Source organism: Heliconius melpomene, chromosome 2, assembly GCF_056956725.1.
Source record: "Heliconius melpomene rosina isolate 202511_hmr_F chromosome 2, ASM5695672v1, whole genome shotgun sequence".
In the NCBI taxonomy this organism is placed as follows: Eukaryota; Metazoa; Arthropoda; class Insecta; order Lepidoptera; family Nymphalidae; genus Heliconius; species Heliconius melpomene.
The window spans coordinates 4,404,562-4,424,052 of NC_140390.1; the positions used below are offsets into that span (position 1 = coordinate 4,404,562).

At 33.4% G+C, this 19,491-nt stretch overlaps 1 protein-coding gene across 5 annotated transcripts; it reads left to right on the forward strand.

Moving 5' to 3' along the window:
• Nucleotides 1–727: 727 nt before the first annotated feature.
• Tao (Serine/threonine-protein kinase Tao) lies at nucleotides 728–17,235 on the forward strand. 5 transcript variants are annotated; one of them, XM_085207022.1, is made up of 21 exons: nucleotides 728–1,090; nucleotides 1,272–1,355; nucleotides 2,053–2,282; nucleotides 2,769–2,886; nucleotides 5,564–5,827; nucleotides 6,183–6,305; nucleotides 6,773–7,013; nucleotides 7,321–7,454; nucleotides 7,996–8,069; nucleotides 8,717–8,976; nucleotides 9,265–9,380; nucleotides 9,786–9,956; nucleotides 10,347–10,558; nucleotides 11,093–11,243; nucleotides 11,445–11,557; nucleotides 12,187–12,313; nucleotides 12,580–12,681; nucleotides 12,989–13,123; nucleotides 13,276–13,434; nucleotides 13,859–13,977; nucleotides 14,292–17,235. In XM_085207022.1, the coding sequence occupies exons 3-21, from the start codon at nucleotides 2,059–2,061 to the stop codon at nucleotides 14,413–14,415; spliced, it is 2,967 nt and encodes a 988-aa protein (XP_085063148.1). In that variant the 5' UTR covers nucleotides 728–1,090; nucleotides 1,272–1,355; nucleotides 2,053–2,058; the 3' UTR covers nucleotides 14,416–17,235. The 5 variants fall into 5 exon arrangements, with proteins under 5 accessions (XP_085063148.1, XP_085063132.1, XP_085063146.1 ...); XM_085207006.1 differs by having other exon boundaries at nucleotides 794–935; nucleotides 8,672–8,976; XM_085207020.1 differs by having other exon boundaries at nucleotides 794–935.
• Nucleotides 17,236–19,491: the final 2,256 nt, after the last annotated feature.

Here is a 19,491-nt window from a genome sequence, read left to right on the forward strand (position 1 = left end):
TATCGCTTTATAGAAACTGCACTTTTTCAAATGTTAATTTTATTAATTAAAAACAGAAAATTATAATTTTCTAAATGTAACTCGTAAACGGTACATTCAAAAACGGATGTACGAAATTTTGAGTCCTACGTGGTGTGTTGTATTTCTAGTGTATAATAAAATCAGGATAATTATTATTGTAAATCGGCTAGCTACAATTTTTAATTATAAATTAAATTACTTCCTTTATGGACGGTTATCAAATATAAACTTTGTAATATTCATTATTGAGTTACTTCTAATTTCCTAAATTTATACTTTAATTATAGATAGTATAGTAAGCGAGTTTTTTAAAGCTTTACACTGTATCCCGCATGTAGCAGGATAGGCAGACGAAGCCAAGTGTTAAGACACTCCGCTCCCCACTTTCGCCAAGTTCTGGAGGCATTGTGTGTCCAGGGGCGAAACTCAAAGTAGAGGCGAGTTCAAATATAAATTTATGTTTGTTTTATTTATTATCAGATATAAAGCAATACCGAGTTAATAAATTTAATACCGGACCTTAATTCACCAAATAATAAACTATTAAGATGCCATGCTCTATAGAGTACCATGTTCTTGATGCATAGACTAGAAGCATAGCATAAATAAGGTAATCATTGTCATATTGTATTAAAAAAAATACATGTCAAACTTACAATAAGCGTCAGAAGAGGGCGCTCTTAATCGAAGTCATTGAGAGAGATTATTTTCCAGTACGGGAAAGTTGTAAATAGTTTTCAATAAAATTTGGACTTAATATTTGTAACAAATGAGTATCATAAATAAAAAGTGATAAGATGTGTAATAAATGAGTGGCGAAAGTGATGGAAAACCATAAAGTGTGTGCGTTGTAAAACAAAAAGCTATCTTCGCATACTTTACCCCAACGCCATTTTGAGGCGAAATTTTGTATTGTAAGTGCCAAGTATTTCGCAATATTTTCTTTTCTAACCCTCGTAATGGGTATTACTGACTTATATTTATATATATAAGTGTAAAAGGCGTTCATGGCTGTTTCTACCTAGTTCGAAATACCCCATTGTTGGGTCGGGATCGTGGATGTCCCGAGGTAGGTTGGTTTCAGACTGACTGAAGATACCATTTAATTTGATTATAGATATTCTTGTTTCTTTCTTGAATATTTCAAATGCACGATATAAAGAAGTATGTTTTTATATTTTTTTTGGTATATAAGAAAAGAGTTATAATTCGGCGTGGCCTGTTATCTGTGTCGTTTCCGACTATTGCAGATAGCGGGTGCGGAGGATGGCCCGAGGCGGCAGAATTGCTCTAATTAACTGACGGACACCGCCGGCTTTCGGCTGGCACAAGTAGTATGTTAAATTTCATACTGATTTTTATTTCTTAGTTACTATAATTCCAACAATGTAGATAATTTGAAAATATTAAATTTAAAAACTTAAATCCTTAATATTTTCATTTGTTTAATTTATGGCATTTTGAAGTGTATTCTGATTTCTAAAATTATCATTTCATATCACCTATATATTATTATAATTGATTTCATTAATTTTGAATTTAAATTAGCATAAAATATATATGAAATATGATATTATACACAGATACATCTTATTGTAAGGATAACTTACTTAAAATTTAAAGTATCTCCTATCACCAGTCCTTTTTATGTTAAAAAAGAAAAGCAACTATGATTTATTAATTATTTAATATTTAACAAGATTAATTAAATAAAAAATAAATAAATCAGCTTCATGCTGTATCCCACACACAGCGGGGTAGACAGAGGGAACCTAATAACAAAATTAATCCTTAAGTAATATATGATATCTGATTGTACTATTCTTTATTGTGTTTATTTTTTAAATGTATTTATATATTTTTTGTATACATTCAAATATCCTAAATAGTAATTACAGTAACAGTAAACAGTTTCTTATCAATACTGTTATTGAGCAGTATTAATAAGAAATTGTGTATACAGGTAAATCTTATTGATGCTTGAGTAGTTCTCTCAAAGAAAATGAATAATAACATAAATAAAAATTATAGGGAAAAATGCCTCGTCCTGGCAGTCTCAAGGACCCAGATATAGCAGAATTGTTCAGCAAACATGATCCTGATAAAATATTTGAGGATCTACGTGAAATTGGCCATGGCTCCTTTGGAGCTGTGTATTATGCCAGATGCAATCTCACCAAAGAGATTGTGGCTATTAAGAAGATGTCATATCTTGGAAAGCAGAGTGAGGAAAAGTGGCAGGACATTTTAAAAGAAATTAAGTAAGATCTATAATACCTTTATGTTTAAAATTAAAGCCTTATATTAGAATGATTATTAAATGGGGAAATGTCAAATAAAATATTTTTTTATCAGCTTCCAATATATGAATAAAATTTGAAGTTTATATAACTCCTTTGCCTGGATTTGGGAAATTTTGTGCAACAAAATGCTGTGTCTGGACAAAACAGGGAAATTCAATTAATTAATTGCCTGAGTGGATCAAACTCTCCATCATTGTGCTTACAGACATATGCTGCACTGCAATGGTCTCCAAATCTTAGTAACATATCATTGTGTTCTTCCTTCCCGATTTTACCAAGCTATCTAGAAAAAAAATAGCAAAACCATATTTATATAACAAACATAAAAATTCTATATATAAAAAATGTTTTTGTAATTATCTTTATCATTTAAGCAGAGTTTATACATTTGTACAAATAAATTATTAGGTATTGTTTTGTTGTAAATACTAATTATTGTTATAGGTTTCTAAAACAACTGGATCATCCTAATACCATAGAATACAAAGGTTGTTACAAAAGAGAGCATACAGCATGGCTTGTCATGGAGTACTGTGTAGGCTCAGCTTCCGATATCATTGAGGTAAGACTTCCTAATTTTTTTAAAAGTGTATGTACTGTATAAACTGCCTACATAATACATTCTTGAAACCAAATTTCAGCTTATAAATACAAATAGTTTTGAGAGCTGGGTATGTCTTTAGGGTTCCGCAACTAAAGGGTAAAACGGCCAAAACGGGTAAAAGGGCCTGTCTGTTATCAGGTTGCATATCATGAACTTTTTTATAATAAAAGAATTACTATAATATATTATTACTTATTTGAAATTCGGTAGAATTACTCTTATGCAGGATCAAAATATGTGCAATTTCCGAATGAGGTCATTTGTTTCTTAGAAGGAGATGTGATTTAACAGAATATACACATGAGCTTTTGAGTCATCTCCCAATCACAGTCGTAACTGTTATTATATCACGTTATCAGACTGCAGATATAGGTACTATGTATCATCGATTTATCAAAATTCCACTTTATTATAGATAAAAAACTGAACTAAACGTATTCGCTTATATTAGCTTCACGCTGAATCTCGCACACAGCAGGATAGGATAGGGAACCTACTGTAAAAACTCCTTTCCCCACTTTCCGCCGTATTCTGGACGCAATTGCGTGTTGAGTGGCGAAACCCAACGCCGCGCTTTTGCATCGACTCTAGAGCGAAGAAATGGAAATGGAATTACTAATGGAATGGAAATTACATTTAAATAAATATTTCATTTTCTCGAGTGGAGACCGAACCCACAACTAGCTTATATATTGCCGGCTAATACGATTTTAAATATGTACAAATATGTGTAATACTGACAATTTTTAATTAGTTGCTCCGAGTAGGTACCTAATATTTTTGGAATTCTATCATTTTATCTTTTTTTTTGTTTATTTGTTTATCGAGAAACTTACATATTGTGTAACTTCGTTGAATGTAGTATTTATTTATTGATTTAAGCCAATAAACCGCCTTCTATTTTCACTTCCCATTCACCTAATCTTATAATTGGATAATTAGATTTAATAATTAGACCAAGTTACCTTAAAATGCCGTTAATATTTTAATGATCTTGGTAGAAATACGATAACTAGAGATGTGTAATTACAGATTTTTTTTAGCGTCACGCTGTATCCGATCGTAGAGTGAAAAGTGTTAAGACTCTATTCCTCTTTTTCCGCCAAATTATCAAGGCATTGCGTGGTGAGGAACGAAAATGGAAATAGTAAATATTTTATTTCCTTGACAAAGCACGGCGTTAAGTTCCGTACGTATTGCCTCTAGAATTGGGCGGAAGCATCTTGAATAGAACGGAGTGTCTTCACACTAGATTCCCAGGTTCCCTCTTTTACCTACCTTGCTCTGTGCGGGATACAGGTTGAAATTTAAAAAAAAAAGATTGTTTTACTCGGGTGAGATAATCCACAAAAAAGGTGCCACAAAATCAGCCATATTGTTCTAAGTTTTCCGATTTAGCTTCACGCTGTATCCCTAGCGGGGTAGTCAGAGAGAACGGGACGCTAAACGCTACGGTCTCTACATCCCTCTTTCGCCTCGTCCACTGTCATCAACCTCTTCATACATGTCCTCCGGGGAATCCTCAAGTTTTCCGATTTGTAATTAAAAATATTGAAATACTCAGAATTTGAAAGGTTCATAATGAATCAGACAGTTGTGAGTTGGGAGATGGAGTGTCTTAACACTAAGTTCTCTCTGCCTACCATGTTAATTGCGGGATACAGCGTCACACTAAGAACGTCACGTTTATTGTTTCTTGTGAAACAGAAAAAAAAATTAGCCTTTTACGCTTGCATTTATTTTTAAATTAAACATTTTAGTTTTTATTTATAAAAAAGTAATTAATATCGGTTTCGATGTCATTAATGCAAGACACATTCCCGATAGAATCGCTGTATGCTAATTACGTAATTATTATTATAATATGTGAAGTTTATTTCCTGTTTATTTTACACAGGATATGAGTTGAGCTTTCGACCTACAAGGGGACGTGTTGTTTTTTATTTGTTTACTAATCGGAGGCCAGTCATGGCGCAGGGGTGCAAAGTGTGACTGTAGACGCGCCTTGTTGTGGGTTCGATCACCACTCGAGGAAATTCAATATTTATTTAAATTAATATTTCCTTTGCTTGCCTCTGCTGACGAGGCAGAATTTCGACGGAAAGTGGGTAACGGAATGTTTTAATACTAGGTTCCCTTTGTCACCCCTGATGTGTGTGGGAAACAGCGTGGAGCAGATTTTTTTTTATTTTTTACTAATCGGTATATTGTACTAGCTTCACTAACTGCTGTGAATATTTAAAATCAATCGAATAATGTAATCCATATTGTGCTATAATTGGAACGTTTTAATTGAAAAAATATATGTAATTATTTTTTTATAAAAATTTCCTAGTAAAATTCTTTTTCCTTAATTCTCTGTATAATGCTACACTTTTATAATAGAAGACTGACTTTTTTGTCAATTTTATACCTATACATATATTGAAATGAATAAGCTGTAAAAGATAAATTTAAGTTTCATGAAATTGTTGACTATTTTGTTTAATTATATTAAACTATTCAATTATATATTCAAATTGATATTAATTACACATGCTTATGAAACTATTGAATCAGTATATCCTATTTAATAAAGAGTTTCCTTTTTAGTCCGTTATGTTCTCAATAATAAACTATAATAATGATAATATAGGTTCACAAGCGTCCCTTACGTGAAGAAGAAATAGCCGCAATATGCGAGGGTGTAGTCTGTGGCCTATCATACTTGCACAGCCTGGGTCGTATCCATCGTGACATCAAAGCTGGTAACATTCTGCTAACGGAAAATGGCACTGTAAAATTAGCTGATTTCGGCAGTGCAAGCATAAAATGTCCGGCAAACAGCTTTGTTGGTACTCCATACTGGATGGCACCTGAAGTGATACTAGCTATGGATGAAGGACAGTACGATGGAAAGGTATTTTATTTGTAGTACTATTAAAAATTGCATTTTTTTAATGTTAAATGTTGTGATCCAGATTGGACACTTGAGAATATTTCATTAGACTTATATTTGTGTTGATATTGAATATAAATTAAGTTACTAGAATTTTATTTATTGATATTAATTAATTTTAAGTATATGACGTGTAGTTATCTTGTTGTAGAAAATTTAAAATGTCAATAAATAGCCGAAGCTATTATTTAATTTATGTTTACTTCACATTGAAAGTGTGTTTTTTATTTGAGTGTAGTACTACACTGCTACTAAGATATTCTAGTTCTTCTGTGTATCTTTGATTTTTGTATTAATTTTAAATGTCAACTTTCAGGTGGATGTATGGTCGCTCGGTATAACTTGTATTGAGCTGGCAGAGAGAAAACCCCCTTATTTTAATATGAATGCTATGTCTGCTCTCTATCACATTGCACAAAATGACTCCCCTCCATTACAAGTAAGTTACGTGTATTTTTGCACACAGAAATATAAATATGTTTATTACTAGTCTCCTCTTCATAGATGGGGCTGAGAGGTTCCGTACCTTGCTATTTTTTTTTGCTTGATGCTGCATCCCGCACAAAGCAGAGTAGACAGAGGAAACCTGAGGACATAGTGTTCAGACACTTTTTTTCCGTTAAGTTACGCTTTCGTTCCACAAGTTCCGCCGAATTCTGGAGGGCTTCATGTTGAGTAGCGCAACATGCGCTGGCGCGAACTCAACGCAAGGCTTTGCCTCGTTACCATAGCAAAGAAATTTAAAAATATCAATATTTCATCTACCTAGGGAAAATAGAACTCACAACGGTCACATTTACGCACGCAATTCGCACGCTTGTGCCGTCCGTTCCGTTCCGGACTTTTGTATAGATTATGACATAAATCTCTCTAAATTCTAAAACCATTAACACATCCACTCACCAGGCGCCAGAATGGACGGACACCTTCCGATATTTCGTTGAAGCTTGTCTCCAAAAGAATCCTCAAGATCGTCCTTCCTCTACCAAGCTCCTCTCCCACCCATACATAACAAGGCCTCGGTCACCCAACGTACTTGTGGACCTCATACAGAGGACCAAGGCGGCCGTACGAGATCTGGACAACCTGAATTATAGGAAAATGAAGAAGATATTGATGGTTGATGCGGATAATGAAAGTGCAATTGGTAAGCATTGTTTGACAGAAAAAAAAATTACTTAAGGTTTTACATATTTTGTAACTTTATTCTTGCGGTTAGCGATTACAAATGGACTTTCTTATAAAGATTAACTTTACAAAAGTATTTTTTTTTACATTACTTTACACATATAAATACACACACACAGACATAAACAGAATATAAACTTTGTTAATAGTTTTTTATTTAATTAGCAATTTATCTGGAATACTATTAGTAATACAGAAAATAATATTAATTCATACTTCTTATAATATTTACAATATAAGATTAATTTTATTTTTTTACCTTCCAGGCGACAGTGAAGAGACAGCAGAGGAGCGCTCGGGCGGTGACAGCTCCAAGTCAAACTCCGCTACTTCAGAACACAGTGCAGCGGGCGCCTCCAGCCAGAGTTCATCTTCTGGAAGCTTGAGAAGGCGGCGACCGGTAGTTATTATAAATAAATTAATTAGCCATTATCAAGTCCAGTTGTGGACCTGTGGCACATGTGTGTGACTGCAAATGCGATAGGTTGTGAGTTCGATTGTCGAGGCAAAGTTCCTCCACGTACCACGCAATGAATGTCTTTAGAATTCGGCGGAAAGTGAGAAATGGAAGTGAATTAACTGAAACTAAAATGAGAATTTAACGCTGAACCTTGTCTTGCTACCAGAACGAGGAAATGAAAATATTTTTTTTTGTAGTGGAGAGCGAAAATAAAGCTGTCGTGTTTGCACTCCGACGCTGTGCCGCTGTACTTTGGTCTCCATTTTAATTATGTTGCTTGAAAAATAGAGATTTTTTTATGTTCATGTATTATATGTGTAGATTTATATGATCTATTCTTTCATATAATTGTATTGTGTTTAAATGCTTACTAGGTTATGTTTATTTTCTTTAATTGTATCTGTTATTTTTTTAATTAATATTTTTTCATACAAACCAAACTAAACAAATACAAAATTGACAACTCCTGTACCATTTACAGCTGAACGCAAACCACCAAAACCAGCAACAGCCGACATACCAGCAATACAACCACCAACCGGCCCACTCCGCCAGGTACCACATCACTTGCATAATCTAAACCATTGTAAATAGTTAACAATAATGATTATTATATGTATTATTGCTTTACCTACCGCTTTTTGTAAACAATTATGTATCAATTATGTCTGTTGTTTAAATATATATTTTCTTCTTTACTTTTGTTAACTATTTTTTATGAAAAATATTTTCTATTTATAATGGATTCACTATTTTACTAACCAACTCATGTGCACTAACACCCAAACCATCACACTTAGTTCATTTTTTTTTATTTATATTTTAAATATTTTGCATGCACTATTGAATCGATAGAAATATCGATTTTTTATAAAGTAGCGGCACAGCGTCTGACTGTAAACGGGACGGCTATGGATTCAGCTCCCGCTTAGGGGAAAGAATTGTTTTTATTTTCTTGCTCCGCTAAAACCCATTCGTTTGCCAATAGAGGTGAGAATCAGAGTGTCTTAACACTAACCCTCTGCCTACCCCGCATATGTGGGTAAAGCGCGGCTTCTATCTAACCTGCTATGTAAAAAAGAAACTTGTTTACACACCAATCACGCTTGCGCCATCTTATACGCACCTCACGCATTAGTTAGACCTCTTCCTTTCAGAGCAAGCAAGGGTTGGCTTTACTCATGTTGCTGTTTCATACGCAGAGACAGCGAGTCGCCGGTCCCGGGCTCCCACGACGACTACGTCAACAGAGAAGTATTACGGGACTACGCGAATAGGGATTCCTTGTGCGACGACTATGGCGATGATTATGCTAATCGCGAAGCGATAAGAGAGGCTCAGAGGGAAAGGGAGAGGGAGAAGCAGGCGAATGAGTATAGGGAGTACGTGAACGCGCCGTCGACCTGGCAGCAGGACAGTGGTGATGATAATAGGAATACTCAGCGTAGACAGTCCCATAGAGGTTATTTGAGTTTCTTATTTGTTTTGTTTTTGTTTATTAAGAGTTCAACTGTAAGTAAACGCGACACTTATGGGAGCTAAGAGAAATGAAATATTTGCATTTTCTCTATGGGAACGCGACAAAGCGCAGCGTTGTGTTCCGCCACTAAACACGCATTGTCTCAAGAATTCGGCGGAAAAAGGGAATGGAAATTAAAAAAATGGAAATGGAATAAATGGAACGTCGATCGGGATACAGTGTGAAGCTGAAAAAGATGGTATTTTTTTAACTATATGTCTTTTATTTCAGGCGTTAGCAATAATGTGTCAGCCGCAATATCTCTGGTATCAGAGCACGGCGCGAACAACTTTGCTACGATACGAACCACCAGTATTGTTACGAAACAGCAGAAGGAACACAATCAGGTATTTTTTTGATTTGTTCGTTGATTTATTCATAAGTATTTTTATATACGCTCTACTTTTATTTTTCTTGCAGTTAACATTATTTTTCTAATATTTTTACCACGAAATTAATTGTATGAAATTGAATTCTTACTATGACATTTTTAAGACACGTCTGAATTAAAATATGACAGTTGTCATATTGTACACTATACGAAACAAAAAAAAAAAAAAAAACGCTCACGCTCGGAATGCCATAAATAAAGAGCAACAACAACAAAAAAAACGTATCATCATTCATCACGAAATGTAAAAAATTAACCTATTAGGATTTTAGGATCTCTGCAAATATTATATTTTTATGTGAAAAATAAAATAAACGTGATATTATAAATATTTCGATTTAATAAAATATTTTTCGTTCAGGAAATGCACGAACAAATGTCCGGCTACAAACGTATGCGTCGCGAGCACCAGGCCGCGCTCCTCAAGCTGGAGGAGCGCTGCAAGGCTGACGTGGAGGCGCACAAGGCGCAGCTCGACCGCGAGTACGATTCGCTGTTGCAGCAGCTTTGCAGGGAGCTGGAGCGGCTGCAGGTTGGTTGTGGGGCTGAAGTGATAACAAGAAAAACTCAATAACCGCCGTTATAGGGCAATGGTTGTGGTTTCGATTCCCACTTATGAGAATGAATTATTTTAGTTGAACAAAACGTGTTATTGAATTTTGACGAAAAGTGAAGACCACACATGTTTTTATTTAATTTTTAATATCTCATATAAGATATTCTGCAGTTTGTTTATTAAACTAGAAGACCTCATTGACTTCATTCCGTTCTCTATTACTAAAATTGCGAATCTGTCAAAATAAAACCAAACTTGCTCTTATAAAATTATTATTATTTTCATTTCCTCTAAACCATGCAAGACACTTTTAAAAATAGACTATTTGGTATAAATAATTTTACAAAAGTTTATTTTGTATTTCAGACAAAACACGTACAAGAATTGGAGAGAAAGCAAAAACAAAACGCCGCGGCTGAAAAGAAGCTCGTAAAAGATATAACAGCGCGTCAAGAACAGGAGAAAAAGGCGTTCGAGACACAACGCAAGCGCGAATATAAGGCTAACAAGGAAAGATGGAAAAAAGAACTTAGTATGGACGATGCCACGCCTAAACGGCAAAGGGATGCTACATTACAGTGAGTGTTAAAACTGCATAATTTTTAATACTATAATCTAAATCTATTGAAAAATATTAAATGTAACGGGTGGTTACGGTTTTTATTATTTTCAAGTCATTTCCACTTCAGTTGTTTTATAACTTATGCATATTTTGGTAGTTCAATCCACGAGGAGTTATACAAAAGCACTAAAGTAATATTTATTAATGAGCATATGAATAGTCACAATCAATTTAAATATATCTTCCGTCCCGTGAAAAATCTATCTTTGATAGATATTGAGAAAATATTTCTTTATGTTAAGGATTGTGTGCTCCATAAATCCCTTACTATACTGGTTCTGGGCAAAAAAATTGAATTAGCCATAATTTGGATGAAAATCTCTGCAATCATCGTATTAAAAGTCAGTGCAGTTGTCTTATTCAAATCTTGCTTGCCCTTTCCACTATCCCAAGATTAATGCTAATAATTATCATTTGACAAGAAAGAATAATTCTGAACATCTGGCTTTCCTTTTTATGTGAATAACAATAAACATTAAACAATCCCCAGGTCCCAAAAGGATAACCTCAAGCAGGCGGAGGCGGTCGAGGAAGCGCGGCTAGTGCGTTCCCAACGCGAGTACCTCGAGCTCGAACTGCGACGGTTCCGACGACGTCGTATGCTCGCTCTGCATCACAAGGAGCAGGAGTTGCTTAGAGAGGTAGATTAAATGTTGGATGAAACTAATATGCATTCCTTGTATAACTCCATTTCTTAATCTTGGTTTATGTACTGTGATTGATATTTTTGTGGTAATGTATAAGTACTACCACTATTATGTCTTTAATTATTTATTGGAAAATTTGTTTGCAATATTTTAAACACATATAGTGATGTATTGTAAGTATATTGTTACTTTTAGGAGTTAAATAAGCGACAGACGCAATTAGAACAAGCACATTCAATGCTTCTTCGTCATCATGAAAAAACGCAAGATCTAGAGTACAGGCAACAGAAAGGAGTGCATTCGTTAAGGTACTGATTTTTATTGATAACTTCATTGACCTTTTTGAAAAAAAAAAGATATTAAGATCTCCAGATAAACCATAAAAATACAAAATTTTTATGTAATCAATAAGTACCATACAATAAAATAATGTAAATTTTACATTGTTTCATCTTGTACCATTTTGACGGAAACGTCTGGCCGTCATGATCAAAGGTTGCGTTGATCAGTAGACACTTTGTTGTAAGATATAAGATTTCTTATCATGGTGTATGTGTTGATTCATTCAAAAACACAGATAAAAAGTTTGTGTTTTTGATTAATGCCTTTGATATGAGTTTCGACACTATTTTTATTTAATTTCCTATTTTCCATCGAATTCTGAGGGCATTGCGTATTGATTGGCGGAACTCGAACGTCTCGCTTTGCCTTCGTTGTCAGAGCGAAGAAATGGAAATATTCAATATTTTATTTCCTTGAGTGGGAGGTTAACCCACAAATTGTCGCATCACACAATAACAGATTGTGCCTCTGCAACACTACTGGCCTCTTATATTTTTTTTTATTTTATGAACTAAAACTCTGTTATGCTGAAAATATACCCAGTGTTGAGGGTGCTTCCTCAACTCATCAGCTACAGTTGTTTAATTATTTATAGGGAAGAGCAATTAGCCAACCAGCATGCGACCGAGTTGGCGAACCAGCGCGATTACATGCAGCGTGCTGAGCACGAATTGCGCAAGAAGCATGCGTTGCAGCTTAAACAGCAACCCAAGAGCTTAAAGGTATATTTATTAATTATACTAGCAGGCCCTGTAAACGTTGTCCTTTCTTAAATCATGAATATATTATATATTATTCTTATTTAATCTATCTCGTGATTTCTTATACACCTAGTTAATACAGTAAATAAAGACTGAAATGGCATCTACTAAGTGTTGAATTGTATTTATCTAACCATCCAAGGACCCTTTAAAATATGAACACAGTTTTATCCAAATCGAAATTAAGGAGAATTATATTATCTAATTGTGTATTTTTTTTCTCATAGCAAAAAGAAATGCAAATTCGTAAACAATTCCGTGAAACCTGCAAGATACAGACGCGCCAGTACAAAGCACTCAAAACGCAGATTTTACAAATGACACCTAAGGTAAGTTTGCTTAACTTTTAAGCATTTCTAATAGCATTTAGTTTTTTTATGGTATGGTAGCAACTAATTTATAAAAACACTATCAACAATGTTTGTGTTATATATTATTCTCTAGGAACAAAAAATTACGATGTCACTTTCTGCCCAATTTAAATACAGTCATTTCAGTGCATATGAAACCTATTTTTTCTGCATTCTATCCTGCAATTGACCATAATACTATAAACAGATATGGTAGGTGATTGAAACTTAAATTTCAATAATAATTTTATTTATCATTTTTAAACATATGAATATTATTCTTTAGGAACAACAAAAAGAAGTGATAAAATCGCTCAAAGATGAGAAACGTCGCAAACTAGTTCTCCTCGGTGAGCAGTATGACCAGAGTATCTGTGAGATGTTGCAGAAACAAACTGTGCGTCTTGATGAGAGTCAGATGGTAAACAATTTTTTTTTTTATTTTGTTCTGATATTTATTTACTTTACCAGCCGATACCTATTTTAGCGGATACTGCTTACTGGTTTTAAAAAATTATGAATATTTTTGTATTTAGTTCTATATGATTGAATTACATTATATTATTATATTAGATGGAGTGTCAACAACTCAAAATGCAACTAGTCCACGAGCTGGACATGCTAACCGCGTACCAGAGCAAGAGTAAGATGCAAGCTGAGGCGCAACGCAACAGGGAGCGGCGCGAGCTGGAGGAGCGTGTCGCTGTACGGCGAGCGCTTTTGGAGGCGAAGGTACTTTTTTTGCTCTCTTTTATTATTTTTCCGTTCTTTAAATTTCATTTAGTGCTCTTATTATTGTGTTATCTATGTTTTGAAATAACTTTATTTTAAATAAGGTAATGAAATGTTTGTATATAATATATTTTTATGGATTTGCTATAGACTATCACATATAATGAAATATTATGCAGAAAATATCCTAGGATTTTTACGTTTCCATATTTGTAAATACAATGTAAAGTCAGCTGAAGACACATTTTATACATTTTTATAATGTATAACAAATGGCCGTTAAATGCAAAGAAAAACAAACTTTTATTTTTGTTTGAAAGTTAGAAAGCAAATAAATATATGACAACGTATAGACAATTATTAGCTACCAGACTAATAGAATAGTCTACACGTAACTCTAAATATGTAACATAACATAAAACAGATGGAGTCGGAGTGCGCGCAGTTTGTGGCAGAGCGCGCTGAGCGCACGCGGATGCTGCACGAGCGCCACGAGCGGGAGCTCGAACACTTTGACAGCGAGAGTGCACGACTCGGCTTTAGGTACGGAATATTAGTGTTACCCTATAAATAAGAAAATACTTAGTAAATGAATTCCATGGATGGTTCTCGTCGTAGTGGAGTGAGGACCATAGAGCAGTGTCTGGGACTTGTTACCCAAGTTTTTCTTTAGTCCCCGTTTGGTGCAATACTACTACACTTAACAAACAAAACAAAGGAATCTGGTTATTTATAAAACATACTGAAAGTCCAGACTGGATGAAATCATAAAATAAATTTCGCATATGTACTTGCAAAATCAACTATTCATTTTAGCTTCTATTACTTTCATTTAATTTTTTTTATTAATATTACAGTGCAATGGCGATTGCAGAAGGCAGCCGAGAAGGTTACGGCGAAGAGGAGCAGTCGCTATCAGGCTCCATGTTGTCTCTTGCTCACAGCAATTCTTCAGCCAGTTTCCCAGCAGGCTCACTTTAAATCATCACACTGCTAAAAGTGTTGCCAGATATAGGAATAACTTTCTAACGTTACGCAATAAGCACACTCTGACAACCTGTTCATTGAAAATGTAATAATTATTTAATTATACTCTGCGGAGCACGTCTGGCAACACTCATTACAAAGCTGTAGTTAGGTGACAATCGCAGTGATGACCATGTCATTATATATATTAGATTGCTTAAATTTATTTAGGCCACACTAGTGATAAACTGCAGTTTTGTGTATAATTATATTCCAAAACACATTCATATATCACGACCCATCTCAATAACCCTCTCTCATGTCATACATGCTGCCCAGCTAGTGCTGTCGCTACTAGTGTCTAGTGACAATAGTACGTAGATATAACTCACTTATATAAAAAAAGTGTCTCATGAGTTCGCAACACCATTTTAAAAATAATATATTTAGCCATAAGATTTATTAGGAAGAATAATCGAATGATTTTAATGGAAGTGAATTTTAAATATGCTGATGTGCTGATACTGTGTTTTGTATTCGTACATAATCGAATGTGAAATGTTTATTTTATAGTGCAATTGTAAATTAAAATATATTGTCTTTTCTGCTTCACTTACCCCATGTACATAATGTACGCGATGTTTTACATGTTAGTTGTGTTAGAATGAGATAATAAATACTTAGAAACTGTAGATATTACTGAATTTTGTAGCTATATGGCTCATTGTTTGTTTAGCGCAAAGTTGTTTTAGGAATATATAACGAAATATTTGAAAATTAAATGTAATAATTGTAGGCAGTGCCTGTGTTAATTGCGTAATGGATGACTGCTGTCTAACCTGTCTTTAAAAATAATAAGAATATTAGAATAAATAAATAGGTATGTCACTATAGCAATTTCTAAGTAACATGTTGTATAAATTGCCAAATGAAGTATATTTTAACTGTCGTCAAAATCTAAATGTATCTTTGATATATCTATTGTTTTGTATTATAGTTATTATGTATTAATAGTAATCAAAAATGCACAATGACATACTAGCGATATCTTATCGTTGTATTCTCTAACCCCTGTTCGAGATATATAAAGATAATTCATTCAATTATTTAAAGATAAAAATCACTTCTAGCGACAGCGCCTCATTTCACCCTTTTCATTTATTACTGAGACTGTCAAGCCCTCCCGTTATTGCTTTGTCATTTCATTCAGTAACGAATCATTCGGTTTTACTCTCCGTTGAACTAAGGGCCTTCCATATATTACGTCACACGAATAATAAAGATTTTGTGTGATTTTTCTCTTTATCAACACTAACACTTGGTCATTTTTCCAAGACTTCGCCGCTAATATTGTAAAACGTTACATATTTAACTATTAATTATACCTATAAATTATAGCAGGATATTATTGTTATATTATATAGGGAAAATTATGTGGTGAAATTCAGGAGTCCTCCCACCACTTGTCACAAAGATTACAGTTCGTCAATTTTCTCCTTGTTGATGTCTCTCATTGTGTGATGTATGGATGGCCCCCCTAAAGGCGTTACTGCTACCATGAGTTCATGTGTATTTGTAAATAAATCTCGTGATAACAGCAATAATTTCTAGTTATCGCTTATTTATACGATTATTTTTAAAAATATATCTTTTGTTATATTGTATTTTCGTTAAGTCTTCCATAAATACGACAGTATTTGATTTAGCCAATAAATGGGAACCGGGAGGGCGTTTCCTATATAAAATATTAAGTTTGTAGCACTCCAAATTTACTTTATTAATGAACGCAATAGTGTTTCTGACACTAAGATAGATATTTAATTTGTTATATTAAATAATATATTATTACATGCATGACATACAATAATTAAATAAAATAAATTATTTAACATTTGTTAGTATTGGAATATTTTCTTTATTAAGCTTTTATTAATATGGAAAAAAAATGCAAGACAAGAGGACAAATTGGCAATTTGAATATATTTTTATCGCTTTATGTATATGACAAGTCACATTTTAATACACTGTGACCATAGGTTTATTTTTTTATTTTAAACGTTAATAAAATTGAGTTTTATAAATCCATTGAAGGATCCAAGACAAATGTTTTAAAATGCCAGTCGATGTATATTATTGTTTATATAACTGCTTTAGTGTCAAAGATGCAGTTGCAGGTATAGATGATATTTATAGGATAATATGATAAGATTGTTCGCGATTGTCGAGAGGATGGTTGAATGTAACAGTGGAGTGAGCATGAGACGCTTTTATTAGAGTTTTACTAAAGTAACTTCGCTCTGTTTATTTATATAAACAACTTTTGCACTGACTGTTACTAAATTGTACGGACGTCGTTTTAAAAATTATTACAGAATTTACCCAAAGATATCACTCGTTTTTAGCAAAAAATATTAGTTTCTTTTTAACATAAGCATTTTTGCACCGTGTAAGTTAGTGTATCTACATGGTAAATGGTTTTAGTTTTTTTATACATATGATTATAAAATCAAAATTTGTTAATTCGTTTATTATATTATTTTTGCTCATTTATTGTGATCAATTGTTTTGTAGAATTTGCAAACGGAACAATGATAAGTCGAACATTCAAAAAGTTAGGCCGTCCATCTTGTACTGTGCATACTGTGCATACTCCATATAAAGGCAGAGCGGAGTCCAGTAGTAGGCATGATTTAAACTATGATACTAGCACTTTCGATCTACTCTTGTATAATATGTAGTCTATCGTAAGTTTCTATAGTGATTTTAGCTATTTTTTTCCATCTTATCAGATAATTCACGATTGAAAAATTCCTAAATAGAAAAAAAAAAATAAAACCGTGGAATGGTATAAATCTAAGATAAACTTTGTAGTGTAATCGGGAATTGAGCTTAGGTTCCCCACGGAGAGCGAGCCGCCGACCGCGCGCCCCCACACGCTTGCGACTATCGAACACAGAGATATATTATTATTTATAATATTAGATAGTCAAAATTATTATATTCATATCATTAGTTTATAATTTAGGCGTTATTTTTGCATATATGACAATGTTGAATTTTTTAATACAATATTAATTCGCGTTCGATCTGAACTAAGATATAGGTTATCTAGACGGATCGTTCCTGAAGCGGTACGACGGTATCTGTCGCTTGCGATAAATAATTTTTAAAATTTTATACTTGACGCTTTATTGTACGAAAAGAGCAGGTGCTGTTGTATGTCGTATAACTGACTGCCATTTATAATTTGTAAATATAAAGTATATATGAATATGTATATGAATGAAGCAAAGCACGAGATTTGCCTTACGTTGGCGGGGCGCGTCGGCGGCCTGTACATAGTCGACTACTATACTATACTATATATAGTATTAGCTTGTTTGTTAATTCTGTGAGGCGCGTGCGTGTGCGGGAAACAGTGCTAATTACTTTTCTTTTAATTAGTGTTCTTAATACATACTGTATTTTCGACTAAGCTTACCAGTCATATATGTATAGGCGAATACATATTCTTATTATTATTATTTAATTTAACGAGGATTTTAGTCATAAATATCCAAATTTAGTTAATTATTATTATTTGTACTATTTTTTTTTCTCACAGATACCTACTTGATATTTATCTAATCCATAATTTTTATTATTTAGATATTTCAAGATTCCATAATAATATCAATGAAAATGAATATAAAATGTTTTAATATTTTTGACAATAACGTCTCTACCCAATATTAATATTATTTTTTTATATATGTATTCCTTGTGAGTTTCCGTTTGTTTGATGTGTGACATCTCTTGTACCTACCTATGTATGTGTACGAGGCTATACTCGACCCTCCTCCCGAGCTGACCAAAATTAATGACAATAATTTATATACAGCCTAACTAGACTCGTCATCTGGTCTCCGTACGTACTGTTTTACAGAGGGCCACGCGTGAGAGTGCAGCGGTGGTCAAAAATGTTCTATTAGAAAAATTATTGATTAAACTTATGTAATTTATTTGTAATATTTTCTCTGAAATATGTATATGTCTTAATTTAAATGTTTTTTTTTTTAAGACAAAAATATAACAGACACATCGATGGTCCCTAGATATAGTATCGAAAGTGAAAAATCACGAATGTTTTTATTACTCTTTTAAACTACCTACTAAGAAATGTAGTTTTAAGGATTTTCTTTTCAAAATTTAAAATAAATAGTTATTTATTGTGTGCAGGAATCGAAAACTACCGTTGTTAGTAGTTTAAAACAATTTTCTACTTTCGATACTTTACCCAGGGACCGTCGAAATATTCTAAATTCTACAAATTAATCGCAACGAAATTTCATGCAGGTTTTATATTTATGTATTGGTCGACTTCGTTAGCTGTGTAAGTCCAGTGATATTTTTATATATCTATATATATATAAATAGTGTAGTAATATATAAACACTGTTTTATACGCGGAAGCATTTAGTATCTGTATCGCCACCGTTGTACACTACAAAGGCAAATTCGTAGCAATATTTGGGAGCGAAGCACTAAGGAATTGAATTGTAAGCTCTAACTTAGCTCGAGTGCGTTAGATTGCTGGTACTTAAATGTTAGGCGAGTAGCTTCTCTCTGGACGAGCCACGCGTTCACTTGTTAGCCTAAAATCTAAAAATCCCAACTATAGAGATAATTTAATTAATTCGACTGAGACGTCAATATATTAGCTGCATCGGCGAGAGGTACAAGCGTAGAGTGTAGGCGCATCGGTTCTCTTCCAAACCTCCCACCACTTGCTAGTTGGACTAAGAACGTTTATTAACCACTGTGTCGCGACAGACGTAAAATAAATACTATATAATTACCAAACTAGTAGATAGTGTTCACGTATTATGTAAATTGTAACTATTATTTTTATATTTTACCATTGTATGTATAGTCACGTTTGTGCGAGGTGCGACAAAGTGCGACGTCTCCGGCACTGTTGTTTTCTTTTAATTATTATTTTTTTTGTTATATATTTAAATAATAACACAATCGACTTCTAGTTTTAATAATTATTATCATTAATTATTATATTGTAATATAATCTTATTAATGAAAAAATCAAACAAAATA

Coding starts and splice junctions, on each gene's coding strand:
- Tao (XM_085207006.1), top strand. CDS start 2,059: ATGCCTCGTCCTGGCAGTCTCAAGGACCCAGATATAGCAGAATTGTTC. Junction 11,244..11,444: donor AGCAGGAGTTGCTTAGAGAG/GTAGATTAAATG, acceptor TGTTACTTTTAG/GAGTTAAATAAGCGACAGAC. Junction 11,558..12,186: donor AAAGGAGTGCATTCGTTAAG/GTACTGATTTTT, acceptor AATTATTTATAG/GGAAGAGCAATTAGCCAACC.